General features: G+C 43.4%; 2 protein-coding genes across 5 annotated transcripts; both read right to left on the minus strand.

The window, feature by feature from the left end:
* Positions 1-86: 86 nt before the first annotated feature.
* On the minus strand, positions 87-7,001 carry LOC111842434 (DCN1-like protein 5). 2 transcript variants are annotated; one of them, XM_023809035.2, is made up of 11 exons: positions 6,874-7,001; positions 5,687-5,732; positions 5,407-5,450; positions 4,813-4,921; positions 4,451-4,542; positions 3,826-3,896; positions 3,366-3,457; positions 3,065-3,173; positions 2,840-2,944; positions 2,554-2,656; positions 87-1,221 (listed from the first exon to the last, which is right to left on the minus strand). In XM_023809035.2, exons 4-11 carry the CDS (start codon positions 4,881-4,883, stop codon positions 1,166-1,168), a joined length of 699 nt encoding a protein of 232 aa, XP_023664803.1. In that variant the 5' UTR covers positions 4,884-4,921; positions 5,407-5,450; positions 5,687-5,732; positions 6,874-7,001; the 3' UTR covers positions 87-1,165. The 2 variants fall into 2 exon arrangements, with proteins under 2 accessions (XP_023664803.1, XP_023664814.1); XM_023809046.2 differs by having other exon boundaries at positions 6,855-7,001.
* Positions 7,002-7,560: 559 nt separating this feature from the next.
* LOC111842439 (cullin-5-like) lies at positions 7,561-23,726 on the minus strand. Of its 3 annotated transcripts, XM_072702347.1 has the most exons (20): positions 23,671-23,699; positions 17,687-17,780; positions 17,284-17,393; positions 16,930-17,029; positions 16,350-16,526; positions 15,539-15,680; positions 15,079-15,224; positions 14,702-14,782; positions 14,003-14,096; positions 13,588-13,718; positions 12,912-13,019; positions 12,699-12,763; positions 12,325-12,457; positions 11,823-11,954; positions 11,601-11,724; positions 11,337-11,512; positions 10,934-11,095; positions 10,705-10,823; positions 10,443-10,566; positions 7,561-10,351 (listed from the first exon to the last, which is right to left on the minus strand). In XM_072702347.1, the coding sequence occupies exons 2-20, from the start codon at positions 17,771-17,773 to the stop codon at positions 10,157-10,159; spliced, it is 2,406 nt and encodes an 801-aa protein (XP_072558448.1). In that variant the 5' UTR covers positions 17,774-17,780; positions 23,671-23,699; the 3' UTR covers positions 7,561-10,156. The 3 variants fall into 3 exon arrangements, with proteins under 3 accessions (XP_072558448.1, XP_023664838.1, XP_072558449.1); XM_023809070.2 differs by lacking the exon at positions 17,687-17,780 and having other exon boundaries at positions 23,671-23,726; XM_072702348.1 differs by lacking the exons at positions 7,561-10,351; positions 10,443-10,566 and having other exon boundaries at positions 10,705-10,846.
* Positions 23,727-24,343: the final 617 nt, after the last annotated feature.

Raw genomic sequence — 24,343 nt, forward strand, 5'->3', positions numbered from 1 at the left:
AAAAACCGCGGTGTGCAATAAAAGCATACGGAAGCCAAAAATTTTCGATTACCGATAACAGTGGAACATTAAAATCGTGAAAAAAATGGCATAAACCGTAGAAACTTTTAATGGCTTGTACCACCGCACCACAAATACATGCTGTATATTACAAATAATACAACTGTAATAAGTAAAATTTAAATGAATCATCATACTATAAGGTACTGTAATTACGCTATCTTTATGTTACTAGCAAAACTACCTTATAACAACTGACATACTTTTGAATTTGTACCAACATCGGCCAATTTTGCATCATCTGAGCACTGTTACCATCATTTTGGGCACGTAAATAACCACAGGCCTGTCCCCTAACTTGATTTACAAATTATTACCATTTGTACCATTTAAAATTAGACCTTGATTGACAAATTAACAAGGCAATCAAGCATGAATTAACAGATTACAAAGATGTGGAAGTGTTCCACCTTGAGTCTCTGTTGGTAGTTTATTTCTTACCATACCAGAGGAAATAAGCGAAATTAACATATTTTAAAAAATCTATCAAGTACTTCATCCCTGGGTCAAATACACAAGCAAAAGAATGGTCACACCCAACACAACAATATAATCACAGATTAAATACTCAGGAGATAACGGCGATGATCAGTGTAACTTAGAGGTCTCTAAGTATTGGGGTCACTCCATGGTAACAGGAAGAAATTACACAGGAGCTTTGGGAGCAATCGCCTCATTGCCCACAGGTAAATGCTTCCCAGCATTATACAACATGGTAAAAGCAGTTTGGCACGTGTCCCACAGCAGGGTCACTAGACTGTACAGAAGGCCCATTCCCCATACCACCACAATCCCAAAGCTAGCAAGTCCATTCTTTATTCCCATTACCAAAAACATTTTATTAACAAAGATGGGACTAAAATCAACTAAAGCAAAACACAAAGCCCAAATGATGTTCCAACACTGGTTTTGTAATCATGGCCCCAGACTGGGTCAAACTAAGACAGCGCCCCCATGTGGATATACAAGCCTGATGCAGTCATTTGGGGGCAAAGAGTGAAGTGTCTAGTGGGATGTAACAGCAGTCCTTGCAGGAGTGCTGCTGGAGCGAGGAAGGGCACACCGATTCCCATGCTGTGCATCTTATTTTCATCAGCCTTCACTGCTACAATGCAGGTCGAACCTTCTGCCATTCAACAAACTCGTCCAACAGCACCGGCCCTGGGGAGGTAAGGAGGAGGAGTAAGCAGTTATGGGAGCATTCACCACACCCAGAGGATCTGCTTCATTGTGCACATCTCCAATTGACATTTAGGGGTTTTTTTCCCACAAATTAGCAGAGAATATGGAGACAGCAAGGCTGTGTAATGAGTGCATCCATTCACACAGCATGCAGTTGTGTAAAATACACTTTCAGTAGTTATGGAGAACAGAAGTAGAAGAAGAAATACACAAACAGATGCTCATAAATGCTGTGTAACCCTCTGGGGTCTAGGGGTAGGAAACACACTTTCACTGACTGGGGCATGATCACACATTTCTTCAAATATCATAAACTTAATTCATGGCAAATAAATTATTTGTTATATATTTGTTTTGGCATTACACTCATTTACAATATACATTAAAATAAAGATATGTCAGATTTTTTTAAAGTTTGTAATTTGACATCAAAGTATATACATTGCAAAATGCAGTTTGGAACACTTGCAGAAACATTATAAAAGTAAATAGTAAGCAATGCTGGCAATTTGTTTTGATCCCAGATATCTGATCACCAAAGTCTTGGCTACATGAAGATGACTAAATGGTGTAGTTGCAACATTCATTTGGATAAATAAATAAGAAGAACTTAACTCATGTCACTATTTCTGGCTCCTTTCATTGAATATGTAGCAACTTTCATGTGTATGAATGAGCCATTGTCACCTGGCCACGTCCCTCCCCCCTTTTATGGCACTGAAGGGGATGTATCTGGATCGCGTTTCACCGTTGCGCTGTTAATCAAATTACTATGCGAATGCGATTTGAATACGCGCTAATGCGGCTATTTAGAATGTAAATAGCGATCTTCGGGTGAGAGCGGTACTACACGCCCCTGACGCAGGTAAAACAAATTAAGGTGACATGGTTTACTTTTTTTGCTGATTTAACCTAATTAAAAACTTTAATACTTCTGACAATGGACATTTTGAAAAGAAGACAGATTACGGATTTAGCCAGCGTTTTTTTCATGATTCTACATTAAGATTTCAGCGAGATATAAACTGAAATAGACGCGAAAAGTACGCTGCGTTGCCGACGATGCACTCGACCCCAGAGGGTTAATTGCAGCGCACTTACACACAGCTAGCGATGGCCAAATGAAGCCTCATGAACTATTTGGTGTATTTTTTTGACCCCACTAGGTGGTGGTCTTGGCTTACTTTGGGTTATGCTTTGAGCCCTATTTGAACAAACAGCACCATCTAGTGGGGTTAGGAAATACCACAAGTGGTTCATGAAGCTTCATTTGGCCATCACTACATACAGCCACGCAGCATGCAGACTCACAAGCTCCATCTTCATCATAGTTACTAAGATCTGCCTGGACAGTCCTGCTGAATTCTAATACGTTGTACCATTGGTCCTTATTCATCACTTTGTACCTGGATTGCTAAAAGAGGGGGAAAAAAACACAAGAACAGGAAGTCAAACACTAGTTAGTACCTAAAAGCAAAGATAATAAGAGGAGGGGGAGTACAACCAGACGGGGAAAACAGCAACGAAAGTAAACAAATTACATGAGGGTGAAATTGAGCATCTGTTTGTGTGTTGGGGGGAGGGGCTTGAAACAAACCTCCAAAAACTGGTGAAAAACTGGGAACAGCGGCCAAGTGCGGCCCAGAAGCAAAGCTAGCATGGATTTGGCTGTGTCCATATCAAGACTGCGCAGGTCTTTATCCTGGAGAGTGAGAGAGAAGTCATATATAAAGGGGCCAGAGAAGATAAAGAAAAACATGAGAAGCAGAGCGGAATACATGCCGATTCAGCTGAAGGCAAGAAATCACAAGCTGGAGCTCACCCTTGCGAAATCAAAGGCATATCTGTAGATGTTTTTAAATGCAGCCGTGTCATTGAGCTGCGACCTCAAGTAGTCAAGCTTCTCCTGCAAACGCTCGTTGCTGTCGCATCTGTGTGTGTGTGTGTGTGTGGGGGGGGGGTTATGGTGGCAAATATTCAAAGACAATAGTAAAACAATGCTTTATCCTTACAGGTGCAGCAAAATCCCAAATCTATTAAAATGTAAAGAGCATAAAAATGAGAGCAGGATATCAATCACAGGATAAACTTCAGCAGCTCTGCAAGGAAGCAGAATCTCTTACTGTAACGAAGTCATTCCCTTCATCCATTCCTCTTTAGTGAAAAAGCCCATATTTAGTGCATCGAGTTTCCAGGCTAAGACTAACATAACAATCTGCAAAAACACAGAATCAAAGTAAGGTTAGAAACACACATATTTACATGGATGTAAAATAATGCAAAAGTACTACAAGATAACACTACCTGGGCTACACATAATAAGCAGCCGAGTACAAGCTAGTTCCACATACTAAATATGTTTAATTACAACAATGAATGAGGCAGACAGGATGAAATTGAATATATCTGCTACCCCGAAAGTCTAACCAACAAGTATTCTGTATGGTATAGAATCGTTCAAAGCACAAACCTCTATAGTAAAGACCAATCATAAGCTGCAAAGTGCCTGTATGTAAATGCCTTTGTGGAGTTTACAAAATACATTCATATAGCAAAAGTCAGGAGGCTTAGGGAGAAGCTCACGTTTTCAGGCTCAACTCCAATATCCTCGCAGAACTTCTCCATGCCTTCTGGTCCAACAACCTCATCTGGGCCTGAAAACATAACAATCTTACCAGCCTGTACAACAGTTAAGTGAAGGAGAGAGAAGTGGGGCGCTCCAATACTGTACCAAAACATTAAGGAGAGGAGAGCGAACACATCAATTAAATGCTTGTGACGAGTGGCCAGTCCCTGATTTGTTAATCAGAAGGTGCCAGAACGCAAAGGGCGTATGAGAGTAGAGGGATAACGAGGTGGGTGCAGGTCCCGGAAGGCGTATAAAACACCCGGAAAAAGTCCTGAAAACATGCTGTGTATTCTTAAGACTAAATTGAAGCTGATACAGGATATGAAATTGCATGAAAATAGGTCTGCAAAATAAAATGCATACTTATTTGATTCTATTTTGTAAATAAAAACAGAGAGGTCCCAGAACATGTTCCGGCAGGATAAGGTACCAAATAAGTACAGCGTGTGTCTTACAACTTTGGTTCATAAACCTGCATAATGGGGTCGTTTTTTTTTTTTTAGATGTTTGCTTTACAATCTGACATGTGCTCATAATTAGCACTTGAGTCTACAGAGTTTCCCCCCTATACACACATACCTGCATACTCATAAAACCAGGAAAGGCACTTCTTGCTGGAAAAGTGGTCTTCAGGACTGATCAACCTACCCGAAGTAGATGTCCTACAAAAACTGAATGATAGAAACAGAAAAAAAAAATAAGTAGGAAAAACAAGTCCTCGCAGAAGAAGGGTGTGTAACACACCAGCATCACGCAACAGGCACTTCCCCTTTAACTGACAACCTTAGACCTTAGGTCACAAGAACAGCTCCACTGCTTCAGTAAACTGTCTACAGAGTTTAGTAAATTGGCAAAATTACAAGGTATGCAAGTTACTCTGGGTTTGCACCAGTCAAACCAATCCTACTTACAGTAGTACAAATAACAGTAGTAACACTCACTTGGTAATTTTGCATTTCCTGAGTCCGGGATCATCGGAGCCGGATGACTTTCTCTTTTTTTTAACTGGCATACTGAAGTCGGCACTGGGTTTGTCTGGTCTACCTTGGCCTAGAAGTGGTAGTGGTGGGGGGGGGGGGGGGGTATGAGGGTAGAGTCAGGTCAGAACCAGCTCCTCTGATCCCTCCAGAGGGGAAGGAGCTCAAAACACTAGAGGATCTGGCAGCCGTATTGGATGATCCTCAGTCGGCACCATTAGTTTCAATGCAAGGTATCTACTTCTCTACAACGGAGACTTCTGTGTACGCATTTGACGGGAGATGTTCTAGAGCACGGGTGTCAAACTGGAGGGCTGGAGCCCTGCTCATTTTCAATTTTCCCCTCATTTAACACACCTGATTCAACTTCTTGTGCTAATTACCACACAGCTCTTGAGCTGAATCATTTGTGGTGGAACAGGGAAAGAACTAAGCTAGACAGGGCTCCAGCCCCTCAGGACTGCAGTTTGACACCCCTGGTCTAGAGACACATTGGAAAATTGATTTAGACAAATCGTATCGAAAACACAATATGACATGATCTTCAAAAAGGGATACCTGGCTTCCTATAAATTTCTGGTCCTCTTGTCCATTCAGATCCTCTATTACACACACACACACACACACACACACACACACAGAGGGAGAGAGGGAGGGAGGGAGAGAAAGAGAGAGGGAGGGAGAGAAAGAGAGAGAGCAACACTAGTCAGGTACAAACAGCCTTGAACATGACTTACATAATTCAGGAGAATAGCAACCTCCTCTATTCTAATATTTTAGAAAAGTTACTATTAATCAAGGTTTTCTGCTATAGACACTACGCAGGATGGTTCCTTACCGGGCTATCCAGAGACTGGTGTCAAGCAGTACGGACAGTTACTTCACTGCATGAGGAGCAACAAAAACAAGAACCTTTTCAGGAAAACAGAGACGTTTTTATCTATTGCATATATTATTTCGACTTTCTATGACAAACAAAATCAGAGCTGCCCGTAAATAATTTCCAGTTTGTCGCAAAATGGAAAATACAATACGGACGGCAGTAACATTCCAAGAATTAAAATTAAAGCCAGTTACAAACGTATAACACCGATCATGCCCTGTACAATAAGCGCATAAGGAAAAAGGAAGAAAACAGAACAGCAGCATTAACTAGTTTTGTTATTCTGCTTTGACTCATGAGAACCATTTTGTGGGAGACTTGTCTGTCATCAAGTGTTGGCTGTACGTCGGATAAAATGAGGGATCCCTGATTATTATTGACTATCAGCTCCAGAGCACGTTTAACACAGATTAACCAGAAATGCAGATGACACACGGTCCTCTGACTGCATCCAGAAATCTGTCTTATTTTATTTGGTCCTTTCAGTATCGAAATACAACTGCGCCACCAGCAAGTGGCACGACTCTCGGCAGCATACAGCGATAATGTACGTGCATCATATGGACTGCAGGGCCAGTCCGATTACACGCTGTACGCCTACTGGACTCATACTGGTTAGTTAATAAAGCGGCATCGATGCGGTCTCCTAAGGCAGCAGGGTTTAGGTCAGACCTCATGCAGAAAACCCAGACAGCTGGACACGGGCAGCAAGCGCAGTAGCAGTTCCACGGCGCCGGGTTCGTTTTCTTTATTTAAACACATCGACCTGCACTGGGTGCTGTGGTGGTTACCAAGCTGGTTGCCCAGTTTCTTTGTTATGTGTTGAGCCAGCAGTCGACGAGTCAACCATCCGGCTGACCCATTAACCGTATTGCCATCAAGATAGGCTGCATTTACCCTGGGTCAACACGATCACCGTATCGGCGTCGGGGATCTCACACTAGAGACACCAGAGCTTAAATACGGACTTAACCAGCCGGTGATGGCTACAAAGTAGCTAGCCGCATATGTGCAGCACATCGGGGTCCCTAACTGTGGTAGCTACAAAGTAACTGAGCTGAAATAAATAACCTGACGCGACTGATTCGCAGCTGCTGCGCTGCCGCCACATGCAGAGATGTACCCGTGCTAGTGATCCAAACCTTGAAATTTCAACAAGCCGCTCTCTCGTACGCCCGAAATGTGACGCCTGTCCACCGGCAAGGATGTCAATAACTGGTACTTTATCACACCGGCACTGCGAACTCCCATCTTCCGGGGCAGGAGCCGCTCGGGCGGTACCGTGTCACCGCCAGAGGGGTGTCACAGAATTTTTTATTGACGCACAAAAGCCAAATAGAACAGAAAGCTACTTTTATATATCAAAAAAGCATATATAATATACTTAACTTCGAATAATAAAATACACACATTACAGAGTGCTGCACTGTGTTATATTCGAAGTACTAGTTCCCATTTGTAAAAGTGGTCCGTTCCAGGTGTTGAAATACAGCGCACTGGTTTGGCGTTACGTCACTCCGTTTATGTTACCAATAGAGACTGATGGAAGGCGAGCCACTTCAATAGGAAAGGTTGGTCGTTATGCATCTCCACAGGCTAAAGTTTAAACCGATTTATATGTGACTTAATAAGGTTACATGAAAAGCCGAAAACACAAGTCAGCGCATTTTTTTTTTTAAAAATACCCCCTTTATTTAACGTTATTGAAGCGATAGCTAGTGATTCCCAGACAATCAAATTTTTAAAATGTCCATTATGTATATCCTGAGTGCTTTTCAGGTTCATGCTTGCTAGGAAAGTCGGACAGGACACAAAATGAAGAATGTATATTTCACAGACAAAATCTTTAATCAAGTGCATGTCATTTACACCCACCAGTACCCCAGGGGGGCACTAATGCACAAAGTGATTCCAACAATTTCAGACCAGTGAGTAGTGACAAAAGAATGTCAAAAGAGTGAGAAACAACCCAATATCAGCAAAACTGAACACTGGAGTAATTTATTTGGTTCAATGCCAAGCTGAGAGCAAAGCTTTAAGGGAGGGATTATGACTGAAACCTGCTCTTGTGCTTTCACATACACCCAAAGGCAACAAAAGCTTCTAAACCGTAGAAGTGGATTGTTTACACCAGTGTTTCTCAACTCGGTCTTCAGGGACCCCCAGACAGTCCACATTTTTCGCTCCCTCCCAGCTCCCAGTGCACCTGTTCCTGATTGGCTGGGAGCTGGAAGGGAGTATAAAGGTGGAAAGCCTGGGGGTCCCTGCGGACTGGGTTGAGAAACACTGGTTTAGATCATCACCAGCAGGGGTGGTTCAGGTAACTCTAATGGAGGGGAGAATTACAGCAAACACTCCTTAGACAGCATGCGCACTATCCAACAAAAATCCACATGTAGTCATAAATGTGTTTTAATAGTATATTGGTGCAACTTTGACCATACTGACTTCTTCTGCATATTGCGGAACACTTCTGTTAATTCTAGTATAAAGCTAGTGGTTATATACTCCAATTCTCCTTTGAAATGTCAGTAAGATCTGCTTCCAAAGACAGCCATGAATTGCTCTATTTCTGAGTTCCGAATCATGCCAAAGATGTTCTCCTGAGCTGAGATCTGAGCTATTAAAATGTCCATCTGTTCCTAGCTATTCTTTGCAAAAGTTCCAGAAAAATGTAAAGTTGACATATATTTGCAGTGGCCCCTGCCTTTGTGTAGAATGGTGCAGATACAAGCAGCTTGTGCTGGTAATCTATGACAGCCCAATATCAGCTTGCAAGTGGTAGCATTTGGAATTACACTTGAGTTTTCCAGTGCGATTCATTATCAAATACACTATACGGTCAAAAGTATGTGGACATTTCTGTTGGTTAATTAAACCACATCCACTGCTGACACTACTGCACAAGCACAATCATACCATATCTGGCAACAAACACTTGGTACTCATGCAGAAGAGATTAATTGCTTTCAACGTGATACCCACATAGGCACCATCAGTCAGTTTGTACAATTTCTGCCCTGCTAGAGCTGCGCTACTCAGCCGCAAGCAAAATGGAAACATCTGGGGGTAAGTTCAGCTGAGAAGTTGGGGCCACGCAGGCTCACAGACAGGGACCTGATCACCCAGCATCAATACCTAACCTGAATGGCAGCAAATCCCACCAGCAATGTTCCAGCATCTAATGGAAAGCCTTCCCAGAAAAGTACAGGTTCTTATAGCAACAAGGGATGGATCAACTTCATATTAATACCCTTTGTTTTGGAAAGAGATGCTGGGCAAGCTGGTATCTGCATACTTCTGGCTATATAGTGTATATACAGAACTAAACCATCTTTGTTCATAGTACTGCAAATAACTTTTACACATTTATGTCTTCTGAGGAGACAAGACTAAAACTCAGTCTTGTGCTCAATCATTTGCATTTTTAGAGCAGGTTGATGAGACTAGTATCCAGTGCATTGGTGCTTTTCCTGGCCCCGAGTCCTTCCAAATTTCTCAGAGAGAAAAGTGAAATCCAACAGAATATTTAAAGAAACCATGAGTGTAGCCAAAACACATACAGTATATATGTGCCAAGAAACTGGCATGGACACACATGTGGCCACAATGACCAATAACTGATAAAATCTTAGAACTTATTAACTCTTTTACCACCACCGGCCATCCAAAAAAAAAATATCTGTAGTGTAACTGAAGACTAGAAAATTGGTATTTAGAAACATACTTAACCAAGTTTCCACTGTGAGCTAACTGGATGAGGAATGCAGATTTTCTGGAACTATATTTTAGACTAACTAAGCTCTGTCTGCCCCCAGCTCGCAAACTGACATTCCCAGGAGCTTGATCTGAAGCAAACGTTCATTCAACATCCACAGAACATCGACAGAGCAGAGGGCGGCTTCCGAATGACACAGCCACTGACTACTAGGTGCAAGTGGGTTCAAACTAGGCAGAGACATTGCACTTATCAAACTGGTTCCCCTTCCATGAAATCTTTTGAATCCCAGTTCTGTAGAAACATCCCATCCCTGATCATCTCCTATACAGGGTGAGTGGGTGTACAAAAAAGCAGTACAGGAGACTACACCCCCCCACAGGAGGGAAGTTCTCAAAATCAGTAACAAGTACTGCAGCAAGGCTGCATTTACAGTCATCAAGTGTCTTCAGCAAGTCCAGCACAGAAAACCAAAAAAAACAAAACGGCCCAGGACCATCGGGAGTGTGTGGGTGTGCAGAACTGCGGGTGGAACGGAGAATTTAGTGTTCGTTCTGCAGGTGGCGACTCTGCTGTGTTCCAAGGTCTATATCAGTAGTTCCAGACACACTGCAAAAGCCATGGTCGAAATGCCTCTGTTTGAGAGTCCCACCAGACATCATAGCCGTCTTTCATCCTCTCCATCATCAACCTCATCATTACCAGCACTACGCCACATAAAAAAAGGTGTTGATGTCTATCTCATCCCGCTGAATGTACTTATGATCAATCAACCACTCAATCTGCTCCTTGATCATCTTCTTCTGGGGCAAGAACATGTTCTTCAGGATCTCCACTAGCTCAGTCTGGAGCTGGGCATTGTTGATTTTCTTGCGCATCTTCATAATCTGGATGATGGCTTCCTGCAATAGTAGGGCAGGAACATGACTGGTCAGGGTTTTCAGCTGAGTCAGAGTTGAGACTGGGGCACCTGCCTGATGGTCAGTGACCTACCTGTGTCCTCAGTATCCTCAGCTGGACGATACCCTCATTTTCCTCTTCCCGCATCCGGTCTGTTGTGAGCTGCAGCCGGCCAATCAGGTTAATCTTCCCCCGCTTCTGGGCTTTGCCATTTTTTCTGGGGAGTGAAGTTGCACATGCTCCGTTAATGGCTTTCCTTCACTTTGGCACATGGTAGTGGTCGGAGATGATTGGAATGCGTGTAGCATTTGCATCTCACTCATTTCATAAGTCAGCAACAGGAGGAGATGCTTACATCAAAGAGAAGTCCTGGTTGACATGGAAGAGCGTGGCATCAGAAAAGTCTTTTGGAGAGGCGACTGGGGGCTCGTAGGACAGTACCTGGCGCTTCAGCTTGGGGAAGGCTACCAGAGACTATGGGTGTAGACAGAGAACATCTGCCAAACAATTCTATAAGCTCCCGTTACTCAGTTCTTGCTGTACCACTGGTTACACACCCCAGACCTCCACCACCTCATCCTTACCCAGAGTGTCCTGCGTAGCTCTGCATCAGGCAGCTCCGTGGCCAGCTTGAGGTTCTCAAAGCTGATCCTTTCCTTGGGCCTTTGGTTCCAAGCAAAGAGCACAGCCAGCTGGAAGGTGGTGACCTCCAAGTCATACTGGCCCACTTCATTCTTGAAGGTGATCTGCAAGAATATAAAAAGTTAAAGGAACAGAGGAACTTACACACAGTGGCCTCTTTATTAAGTACAACTAGACAGGATTGGGAAAATTCACATTTACTTCCAGTGTTTTTCGTTTCCTTTGAAATAATTCTGTTTCTCAAAGCGAAAAAGGACTAGAATGGTACTAAAATGTGATGAATAATCATCTCAACTAAAAATGTCCTTATTGACCACCTCCCTGCCAACAGAGGGCACCACTCACAATGCCATTGGACATGAGGTGGTTCCAGTGCAGCTTCCTGCCACTGTGGTTCTTCTTGTAAAACTCCTCTGCTTCCGGAATGAGGTCTTCAAGTTCAGTTGGCAACGATACGGATACCTTCTCTGAGCTACGTGACCAGGCACCTGCATTCAGGATCTTGATGTTCGCAGAGTCGGCTGCAAGGAGTGCCAACACACAAACACTGAGAAGATGTTTGGCTCTTCTGCTGGACAATCAGGTTATTGTCAGAAAGCAGGAAGTCACCTGGCAGGGCCAGCTTGTTGTGTTTATGCATTTCCTTAAAGGACTGATTCAAGTCCTCAGAAACCTTGATGTCCTGAAACATTCTAGCCAACTTGTTGACGTAATCTGCTGGCATGCCCACTTCCTGCACAGACAGGAAGTGCACATAACCATATCCAAACAGCTTAATTATGCTGAATAGTAAGCAGGTAAGAATTTTTACAGAGAAAGGAAGGCTTGTACCCTGAGCCACTCCACCATGTTCTCCTCAATGTCGCTATCTGCCGAGATGTCCAGGATCAGACGACGAGTGAGATGTGCTTTATGATACCGCATGAAGACGTCCTTGTTCTGGACATATTTCAGCACCAACAACTGGCCAAAATAGCATTAAAAAACACTATTGTTCTTGAAGCATTTCAGCAGCAAAGACAACAAAATTCATAAAGAAGTAGTGATGGGCAAATGAAGCTTCATGAACCATTTGCTGTATTTTTTGACCCCACTAGATGGTGCTCTTGGTTTGCTTTGGGGCATGCTTTGAGACCTATTATGAGCAGAGGGCACCATCTAGTGGGGTCAGAAAATACAGCAAATGGTTCATGAAGCTTCATTTACCCATCACTGAAGAGAAGCCCTACAGCACATACATCCCTTAAAGTCAGTGGATGGATGGATCACTTCACAATAATCAGCACCTTTAGTCAGTAAGTAAGAGACCAGCAGGATGTGCATTCCTACTCACCACCTCCTTGAGCTTGGCCTCAATCTCCTCAGATGCTAGCTTCTTGCTGAGGGGAGTCTTCCTCAGCAGCATGTCGCAATAGTTTGCCAGCAGCTCAGGACACTTTGACTCCGGCTGCGACTTCAGCGCCCCCCTGCATGATGTGTGTATGGGGGGGGGGGGGGAGCAGGACCCATGGGTCAACAGGACTAAACTGAATTTCACAGGCAGCAGTGACGCTGCAGCAAGGCACCCAAAATACAGAGAAGCATTTCGCCGAGAAACATCAAGTCACATAACACAGAAAAACAACAAATTGTGACTTCTACTGAAACAAGAACATCAGAGACGTTCAAGTAATGGTGACACAGCTGTGCAGATGAGTTGACCTTTACCCTTTCTGTTTCAGTGGGAGCTCCAGCTTAAATATGGTGGCATCGTTCACCACTGCCTTATATGCCTGAAAATACAGACAGCATCAAAGTCAGTCTCAGGCACTGTAGCCACATCGTCGTCACTGAACTTCCACTTTACTTCTGACGGCTGCCAGACTGCAGGCAGAGACGTCACATAAACGTCGGGATGATGATAGCCGGAGCCGGGCTCACTTTGTCCCTAGCTGTCAGGAAGTGAGGGTCATCTCGGAAGGCTTCCTTCACCAATCTGCTGAAGCGTTTGAACAGCGTGAGGAGCTGTTCCACATACTTCTCAGAGTCCTGAGCGGGGGTGGGAGGGATCAGAAAAATAAGTACATGAAAAGGCTCAGTCATCGCAGAGTATCTACAGAAATAGGACAACACAAGCAGAGAGGACAGGCTCAGTTAGACATGAGGGACGAAAACATCAAGAAATTCATTTCAAGGAATTCAAATGCAAATGTCTAGAACTAGCCATCCTTCAGGAAGAGGGACACCATGATGTCACAAGTTGGACAGGGAACCATGGACACCAGTAACAGGGACAGAGAGCACACAAACACTCACACATTTATCTCAGTGTTGAGACAGTGCAGAGTGCAGAGTTGTTCCTGCTCTGAGCCTCTCGACTGCTATCCCTGTCCAGCTTTACCATGAGTCTTCCAGCCCACAGCTGCTGTAAAAATGACCTACACTCCTTGCTCTGTGTCAATTAGCCCTTGGCCACGGCTCTAAGCCATCCTGCCAAAGGCTTAGAAATATTCAGCTGATAATTTAAAACCTCGAGCACCAAGTCTGGCAGGAAGCTCAAGATGAATTTACAAAGTGCCCGCTTGCTGTGGCCTTCGCCTAAGTGGCGCTCACTCACACTGGTGATGGACTCAGCAGCTGCCACCATATCTGCCAGCCCAGCGCTCATGATGTGCTCCTCTAGGTCCTTCAACATGGGCTCCACACCATTGGGCACCTTGTCCATGAGTGAGAACATGAGGTGAAGCTCTGAGTATGCAGATAACACACACACAGATCAATGTCAGTAGGAGAATATTCAAGGATAAAAAGGCAACCTGCATAAGTCATTTCATTGACAATCAATAGACCACAACAATCTAGATGAATTTACACCAACGCCAAACAAGTCAAAGGGTTATACAGGCAGATGGATTCTAAATAGATATCCTCATGTCCATATTCACATCTCAAACAAAGTGGAACGAATGAACCAAAGAGATGTGGACCTTGGGAGGCATCGATTCCATGTTTCGGTCGGTGGCCGTACTCACTGTCAGTCTCATTCCGTTGGATCATCCCTGCACACTCGACCAGGATCGTCTCTTTGAACGATGACACGAGAACATTCACACAGCAGTCCAGGAGCTCAGAGGGGGCAAAGATAAAAATATACTATACTGTGCAAAAGTCTTGGATAGTCAAAGGAAACATTTTGGGCTATTTATCTAGGCAGTAAGTGAACATAAGCAAATTAAGAGTAACGCAACAAAAACTAACAAGAATTTCTTCTGTTCTCCAAAAGTTACTGATATCTTGTAGGATGGCTAGATGAACATCGCTTCAGTTCCCAAAACCCTCCTTAGGGGCACTTCAGCCATTCCATGCATTCATCTCATTTCACAATCGGCTCACTTAATAATTCCATTAGTTTAAAACGTCAGTGAGATATTGATTGAGCTGTATGAAGTGAGGTAGTGGTTGAGTGAAAAAGATATGTTGCTTAGGAGAGATTTTGAAACGGCAAATGTCAGACTTTTACACCAACATGAAAATCATGTAATTATTTTCTTTTGCCCAGTACTGTATCTTCATACAAATATACAAAAAATGTACATACAAACAAAGCACAGTTTGGTCTCTATACTCCGTTACATAGAGTACAATTTCAATCACCAGAATTCTATCACTAACTACCCTAAAATCTAGCTATTATCTGGCAGAATCGGTTTGTCTGCTGAGGCAGTACTCACAGCTTGTACAGAGTTACAGTCCCGTCTCGTCTCCAGATATCGAAGTGCCCATTGCTCTTCTTCCTTGAGCTTAGCACCTGCCTGAAAGACACATGGAAACTCGCTATGGCAGTGTTTCCCACACCGGTCCTCGGGGACCTACAGTCGGGTTCATGTTTTTGCTCCCTCCGAGCTCCCTGCCAGACAGGCAGCTCAGTGGGAGCAAATACGTGGTCTGTCTGTGGGTCACTGAGGACCAGATTGGGAAACACTGCACTACAGGAATGCACTATGTCTCATGGGTACCTACAGGAGAAGCATGCTTAATGAATTCTAGAGCCTTTATCACCATCTGGCAGAAGGGACTCATTGCTGTGCAGAGTCAAGTCCAAACTCACATATTTCATGTAATCCTGGACCCCATTCTGCTGCAGATATGATGCTGCTTGTGTCTTGTAGAACCTCTCAGTAGAGTTCAAGTAGGCCTTTTCAAAGTTCTCCCTGTAGATTTGCAACTTATCTTCAGGACTGGAGCAGAGGTTCACTATAAATAAAGGATGAGGGGGCAGATGAAGAACAGGACATTGGGCTGAAATGCTCCTCAACACAAAAACTGTACTTCAAAAAACCTGACAGCAGGTGGCATAGCAGCTACCGTAACCCACAATTTCAAATACACAGACAAACTTTTTGCTAAATCATTGTACAAATGCTGTAAGCATACAGCTTGAGGTAATCGTCATGAATCACTCTCACTGTACCTTCTCCAAAGATTCAGTTACATTCCAGGCTAACAGACATCAATATAGATCGATCATCTCTGCCTAAATGTAGGAATGAGGATGAGCATTCCCTTACCATAGGACTCGCGGACACCGATGACCAGCTGGGAATCGAAGGCCTCGCCCAGTCGCTCAGCGTGCACCAGCTTCATGGCACTGTCCTGCAGGCGGCTCTTGATGTTGGAAAAGATGGACTCATTCCACGTGTCCAACATGAGCTGCAGGAATGGGGGATGGACGACCCAGAGGAAGGGTGATTAAAGCTCAGCATGAAACTGGGATGAAACTTCCATGAATGCATGTATAAAGTCATTATCCGATAACTAGACTAGAACACAGAACTTTTCTTGACCTGAAGTTGTCTTTGGACCTGAGTGAGAACAAGAAAATTTTGAAAGAACTCTCACTCTCTCTCTCACTCACACACACACACACACACACACACTTCTGAATTCATATGTTTGTGGGGACTGTCCATTTATATGGGAAAACCCCAATTCCAGCAATGACAACCTTAACCCCTACCCAGCCCTAATCTTAACCATAAGTAATCAAACAAAATACAAGACTTTTGGCATTTTTAGCTTTTCGATTGCAGTCACAGATTTTTATAAAATTTAGAATTTCCCCTTGTAGGGACTGAAAAAAATGGTCCTCATAACATCAAAATAACAGATTTTTATCACATTGGTAGGACATTTGGTCTCCACAATGTAATACATGCATGTCCACAGACACAGACACACATATACACACAGGTGGAGGTAGATTTCAGCCCTCCATCCTGGAGTTTTTAAGCAAAGGTCTTACAAAAATACCAAAACACTTGGAACTGTGATTTTATCTGCTGTGTCTCAGCTCCATTTCCTTCTCCTCCTCCCTCTCACCTTCCTGACGATGCTGTCCTCCACACTGGACTTCTTGTTGCTGCCCTGCTTGCCCATCAAGGTGATCTCCAGCTGGCAGAAGGGCTTGGGCAGGATGTTGCACTGGGTGAAGAACTTGCGCCACTCTGCGATGTAGACCTGGAGGAGGGCGGGGTCATCCTGCTGACTCAGCACTCTCTGCGGGAGGGCGGCACAGCCAATCAGTGATCAGGCACATTTTACAATGCAGGTAGAATGGGTTTTTTTTTTTTTACTCCAAGTGATTCGTTGCTTAATGTAGTCCAGTGTCTATGAAGGTAGGGACTGTGTTGGAGGTCTCAGAAAACAAGCTGGTCAAGAGAGGGAGGAAAACAAAACATTCATAAAACCACAGAAAAATACAGGCGTAATGTCCTTTATCTGAATAACATTCAGTCTAACTGTTCACACAGCTAGATTCACAGATAGTTCACACAGCTAGACTCACAGATAGTCCACACAGCTGGACTGAAACTTGGACTGACTACCGGTTCTGCTCCTCAGGGTACAGGGACACCCCGCGGCTTTGCTCACAGATGCCCAGAAGTGACGGTTCACTCACCACCTGTGTCTGCTTAATGAAGTCTAAGATGTCGTCTTTCAGAGCTTGGTGGATCTTGGCTGGCCCTTTGTCATCCCACAGACAAACAGCGTGGACATCTCTAAGCATGTACAGCCCAGCAATGACAGGACAATACATGGAATAAACAGATAAAGGGAAGAGATCAGATATGACATGTCAGCACCACAACAAGCAGAAAAATTTCAGGAGTACTAAAACAATTTGAACTTTTTCATTACTGTTTATGAACCTATGTAATAAAACTTGCAAGTATACACAGTTTTGAACCTTGGACAATATCAGAGAAAGAGCCTTATTTTCAACACCAAGAAGGAGGTGAGGGCTTGTACTCACGAAAACAGATCAAACCACTGCTGCTTGGTGACCGTCTCTTGGCGAACGAGCTTCAGAACAATGGGACGCATCAAATCCCACTTGTCATCAAATTGTAGGGAGCCTTTGTTCTAATGGTGTGGAGACAGGAGAAGGTTAAGTTATATCTTGCATTACTATATACAAAAATAAGGCAGTGAGGCTCAGAAGCCAGTTCAGCCCTCCCCGAATACGACCAGCCTCAGTGTCCCAGCTGAGGGGGGTCCGAGCCCTTCTATTCCCCCCTTCCACGCCACACCTCCCTGTGACTTCTCCATCCAATGGTGCTTTGCCACTAACAGCAAGAACAGAGCCATACTGCAAACGGACAGTTCTCCATAGTAAGCTATCCGAACTGTAACTGTGCTGACATGGGCCTGCTTACTCGCAGGGCCAAAAGTGTGACCAAACCAAGCTGGTTGTGACGCCATCTGATGGTCAAAATGCATGGAGATAGGGATGTTCTGCGCATGGATTATCTGAAGGAAAAAAGGCATACTTTATATATATTATTCATTTATTATTTATACACTGCCCATCCAAAAAAAAAAGTCACCATTTGAATTTTGTGTTGGGCCACCTTTAGCTTTGATTATGGCGCATATTTGTCATGGCATTGTTTCCACAAGCTTACAGTATGCAACATTTCATCCTTTATTTTCATCCAGATTTGCATTCATTTCTCACCAAGATCCTGTATTGACAAGTGAGTTGAATCACTCCATAAAGCCTCCTTCATCATATCCCAGAGACCTTCAATGATGTTAAGGTCACAACTCTGTGGTGACCAAGTCACGCGTGAAAATGATTCCTCATGCTCCCTGAACCACTCTGTGACACATTCTCTTGCTCTCATCGGAGGCGGACACACTTCTCTCCCTCTCCCTCCCCTTATCTTCCCTGCTTTGCTTCTCTCGTCTCGTCCAGTCTACCGTCTTCTGTCTATACTCGAGAGACCCTCTCAGCCCTGCTCTTCAAACTAAGGAAATCATGGATTTGATCAACTGGTCTCTCAACGCAATTGGCACCATCTTCTCGACGAGAAGCCCAGGTTCAGGGGAACCTGACTGTCCTGCAGGAACATACGCAGCTGGCTACACGATGGACGGATGGGAGAAGTGGAGGGTCGTGTCTGGCAGCTCTTTCCGTGGAGGACATCGAAGACATTTACCTATTCGGAACCATGATTACAGGTCTGATGCTGATGCACCAAACCCAAGGTCTCCACTCCCACTCCACACAAGATATCTGTCTCTGCTGACCAGGTGAGGAAAGAGCTGGGGAAACATCACAATGAAAGGCTGTGGGGGCCTGATGGAATCAGCCCCAAGGTGCTGAAGATGTGCCAGCCAGCTCTGCGGGGTCCTATAGTAGCAGTTCTCTCTCCCTCTGTCTGCAGAAGGTGCCCCAGCTCTGAAAGACATCCTGCATGGTCTCTCTAAAGAACGGGTGTATCAGCTCCCTTAAGGACTTCAGACCAGCTGCTCTCACTTCACATACACTACATAGACAAAAGTATTGGGACATCTGGCCATTACAGCTACAGGAACTTTTATGACGTCCCATTCTAAATCCATCGGCATCAATATGGAGTTGGTCCCCCCTTTGCAGCTATAACAGATGCCATTCTTCTAATAAGGCTTTCCACAAGATTTTGGAGTGTGTCTGTAGGAACACTTGCCCATTCGTTCAGAAGAGCATTTGTGAGGTCAGGTACTGATGTTGGACATGAAGGCCTGGCTCGCAATCTCCATTCTAGTTCATCCCAAAGGTGTTTAATGGGGTTGAGGTCAGGGCGCTATGCAGGCCAGTCAAGTTCTTCCACACCAAACTCACTCAACCATGTCTTTATGGACCTTGCTTTGAGTACTGGGGCATAGTCATGCTGGAACAGAAAAGAGCCTTCGTCAAACTGCAACCACAGAGTTGGAAGTATATAATTGTCCAAAATGTCTTGGTATGCATTTCATAGACAGACACTTCAAAATCTTGTGGAAAGCCTTCCCAGAAGAGCTGGGAACTCCATATTGATGCCTATGCACTTAGAATGGGATGTCACCAGTCCTGTAGGTGTAATGGCCAGGTGTCCTGACACGTTTATCCATATAGTGCATCATGAAGACCTTTGAGAGGCTGGTACTGAACCAGCTTCGACACCTGGTAACAGACCACCAGGATCCTCTGCAGTTTGCCTACCAGGCACATACAGGTGTGGATGATGCTCTAATGCACATGCTCCACTGAGCCTTCTCCCATCTAAACAAAGCAGACACCACAGACTCTACTTTCTGAGGAGGTCTGTAGCAAGCTGGTGGGTATCAGTCCATGATGGCCAATATGCTTTTCTACTCTAGGGCCTGCTGGGGAAGTGACACCAAACTCACCAGGAATGCCAGCTCAATCACAGGACTGACCCTGAACACACTCTGGGGAGTAGCAGAGAAGAGAATGCAGGCAAAATTGGACACCATTATCAATAATGCTGCCCATCTGCTCCAGGGGGCTCCATCTTGGAGCACAAAACACCCCCTCCCAATGTGCCACTCCCCCCCACCCCCTGAACATAGAATAGAATAAAATAGAATAGAATTCCTTATTGTCATTATGCATACATATAACAAAATCACATATACCATCCACTAATTTCTATTATTGTTGTTTTTGCTTATTGTTAAGTGATTAGTGGCCTGTACTACGAAGCGGGGTTACTGGCTTATCAGGGTAACTTGTTGGATTTAAGGTAGTCTGGGCAAAATGTAAGTGAGCGAATATGAAGTCCATTTAAACTGTGGTACCTTAAATCTGACAAGTTACCCCGATAAGCCAGTAACCCCGCTTCGTAGTACAGGCCATAGGTGTCATTGTTTACACAACACAGCACAACAATGAAATGTGTCCTCTATATTTAACCCATATGTGACATCGTGACATAGCAGGGGGCAGCTAATTCAGCACCCAGGGAGCAGTGCTTGGGAGTGGAACCTTGTTCATCAGGGATTTGAACCAGCAATCTTTTGATTACAAGTGCACATCCCTAATGATTAGGCCACCCCTGCCCCATAATAATAATAATAATAATAACAAATTAATTTATATTATTATATCTATTCATTTGTTTGTTTATTTTATTTATTTATTTTCCCCTTCATATTCCATAATATTCTATTTTTTGGGATTATGTTTGTGTTCCATGGGCACTTTTTAATTTGCTTGCACTATACTTACTTGTTTGCATGATGTGTACCATCCATGCACGTTGTTGGTTGCTGTATGGACAAGAATTTCCCCCTGGGATCAATAAAGTATATCTAATCCAATCTATTCTATTCTAATATATAATTCATGAACAAGTCTTTGGTTGCATTTGAACAAGTAAACCTGATATTTTAACTACCAGGCATTATAGCTACAGAAATTAACCTGTCAGTGAACCTCTGAAGTTGTGAATCCAAGACAGGCCTCTCTGTTGTTTTATGGCTGAGAAAAGCAGTCATTATGTTCAGTTTCTTAGATAAAAACCAGAGCTGTAAAATTGAACAGAAGTGTGAGAACAGAAGTTACAATAGACCCTTGGGATCAAAGGACATGTTTAACATCACCTCATTTCCTAATTTCATTGTGCATGAGCACAAGTGAAATTAAGCTGATTTTGATCTTACCAGTCATACTAAGCAGCTGCAGCTCTGGGCAATATGCAAGGGTTATCAACTATATCTTCTCAATACTGCATTTACAATTTATAAAAATGTGCAGTATTAGCATAGTTCTCTGCTCAGGACAATTTGAGCGTAATAAGGCTGATGAAGTTTTCCAACAGAGGAAGTGATTCAACATGCATCATTTCGCAAGTTCCACTGGGGGCAGCGAAAGGCTTAATGACAGCGGGAGATATGAATTCTTTGTGACATCCCGGCTGCCTTGCTGCAAGATCCAAAATGTGGGGAAAACATCAGTTCTAACCTCTCACAGAGACAGAAAAACATCAAAATAGCCTCTGACAGTTTATTTGCCTGACGGTTTTATTCAAAGTGGCTTAAAGTAGAGGGACAGTTTACAAATTGTGTGTGCTCCCTGCGATTTGAACCCGCAACCTTTGCATTGCTAGCAATATGCTGTGCTCCTTGAGCTAATAAAGTCAGAAAAGGATTGCATCACGTACCAATGCCAATCTACACTCACCTAAAGGATTATTAGGAACACCTGTTCAATTTCTCATTAATGCAATTATCTAATCAACCAATCACATGGCAGTTGCTTCAATGCATTTAGGGGTGTGGTCCTGGTCAAGACAATCTCCTGAACTCCAAACTGAATGTCAGAATGGGAAAGAAAGGTGATTTAAGCAATTTTGAGCGCGGCATGGTTGTTGGTGCCAGACGGGTCGGTCTGAGTATTTCACAATCTGCTCAGTTACTGGGATTTTCACGCACAACCATTTCTAGGGTTTACAAAGAATGGTGTGCAAAGGGAAAAACATCCAGTATGTGGCAGTCCTGTGGGTGAAAAGGCCTTGTTGATGCTAGAGGTCAGAGGAGAATGGGCCGACTGATTCAAGCTGATAGAAGAGCAACTTTGACTGAAATAACCACTAGTTACAACCGAGGTATGCAGCAAAGCAATTGTGAAGCCACAACACGCACAACCTTGAGGCGGATGGGCTACAACAGCAGAAGACCCCACCGGGTACCACTCATCTCCACTACAAATAGGAAAAAGAGGCTACAATTTGCACGAGTTCACCAAAATTGGACAGTTGAAGACTGGAAAAATGTTGCCTGGTCTGATGAGTCTCGATTTCTGTTGAGACATTCAAATGGTAGAGTCAGAATTTGGCGTAAACAGAATGAGAACATGGATCTATCATGCCTTGTTACCACTGTGCAGGCTGGTGGTGGTGGTGTAATGGTGTGGGGGATGTTTTCTTGGCACACTTTAGGCCCCTTAGTGCCAATTGGGCATCGTTTAAATGCCACGGCCTACCTGAGCATTGTTTCTGACCATGTCCATCCCTTTATGACCACCATGTACCCATCCTCTGATGGCTACTTCCAGCAGGATAATGCACCATGTCACAAAGCTCGAATCATTTCAAATTGGTTTCTTGAACATGACAATGAGTTCACTGTACTAAAATGGCCCCCACAGTCACCAGATCTCAACCCAATAGAGCATCTTTGGGATGTGGTTGAACGGGAGCTTCGTGCCCTGGATGTGCATCCCACAAATCTCCATCAACTGCAAGATGCTATCCTATCAATATGGGCCAACATTTCTAAAGAATGCTTTCAGTACCTTGTTGAATCAATGCCACGTACAATTAAGGCAGTTCTGAAGGCGAAAGGGGGTCAAACACCGTATTAGTATGGTGTTCCTAATAATCCTTTAGGTGAGTGTATAATAACCAGCAGGTACTGAAAAACTCGTCAAGCAGCCTTGGGAACTGAACCACAAACCAGACAGAGGTTCATCATTCAAGCCACAGAAATCCATAAAGGAACGTTTCAGTTACTTGAATAGAAAGTTCTGGTAACAGAGATGAGACAGCAAACAAAAAGTGCTTCAGACGTAATAATATTACAGCCCCACGGCTGTTGCTCACCCCTTTCAAACTGCGAGTTAGCTGAGGTACAGTCAACACGACTTTCTTACTAATCGCCCCAAACTGATCCCGATGCGTTCGATTACAGATAACCTGACAATCCTCCCATCAGCACTGAGAAATGTCCTTTTATTATTTTGCGACCATAATATACTACCTTCTTCTGTCAAACTTCCCGTTCCGATAACGCTGGCATTTCCAAGAGCGGTCGGGAAACCTACACTCATCTCCGCAGGTGGAGACGCTCCAAACAGCATGCGGCAAAATCGTTCCTCCTTTAATAATGCAAAAACCCGAAATCACAAATACTGGGGAGTGGGTAACGTACACAAGTTTTCTGAACCTGCATATATAATTTCAGAAGCGTTCGTCTCACATGAATCAGTATAGTGATAAGATGTTTAATTCTGTCCTGGCAACAGGAACTTCACCTGAGAACGCACGAGTGACAGTGCTGTCATCCACCCGCGAGCAAACGGTGGGTTTTAAAATAGATAGCCCGTTTTAATACTTAGTATTTCCCAAATAATCCCTGTATGAAAAAAATCTGTTATCGTAATCAAGGCAGCACAGCATTAATGTTAATACTTCAACAGATATGATACACATAATACTGTTTATTTTAATAACCTATTCAAACTTCAGGGCCCATACCTCATTCTGAAATGCCACGCTCTTGCCAAATATGTTATTTTAACACAGCCAATGAACCATTATTATGATATGACAATCATAGAACGCTGCCAATGCAGAGATGATGTACCTCTTACCTTTAACAAATTAGATGTCGCCATGTTCCTTCAACTTATTCCCTCGCGAAATCTCGCGAGATTTGCAAGACAATTAACCAAGCAATGGGTTTTAATAACTGATGTAACGGAAATCACATACATCTAGAGCCTTAATTGAAATTCCATTACAAATATTAATTGTTTATATGTAAGATTAGTGAAACTGAACGGGGCTACTGATTACAGTAGTAAAATACCAAAGGTGTGCTAATAAATCTACTATTGATATATGTAGATTAGTACAAGGCAGTAAAAAAAAACCGCATGGAATTTCAGCTGTAATTTACAGTAGGCATATCATTTAACAGCTACGCAACGTGAATGTAGAAATCAGAGTATCGAATCAAATTAATATTTTATGATTCAGCGGAAGTTACATATTTATGTTTGGCGATATTTTGACCCATTGAAATATCCAGTGGAAAGAACTGGCACAAACTAATGTGCATTTACTCACCAGCGAGTCTGCTGAAATTAACCAGTTTGAACGCTGTTGAAAATTAAACGGGACTCCCACTGTTTTTCTTTCTTTCTTTCTTTCTTTACCCATCAATTATTGTTATTATTATTGATAATGTTTTGTTTTTTGTTGTTTCTGTAGTTTGTATTGTATACAGTATCCGTCACTGAACATTAAATAGTACATGTTTGT

Source organism: Paramormyrops kingsleyae, chromosome 18 (genome assembly GCF_048594095.1).
Source record: "Paramormyrops kingsleyae isolate MSU_618 chromosome 18, PKINGS_0.4, whole genome shotgun sequence".
Lineage (NCBI taxonomy): Eukaryota > Metazoa > Chordata > Actinopteri > Osteoglossiformes > Mormyridae > Paramormyrops > Paramormyrops kingsleyae.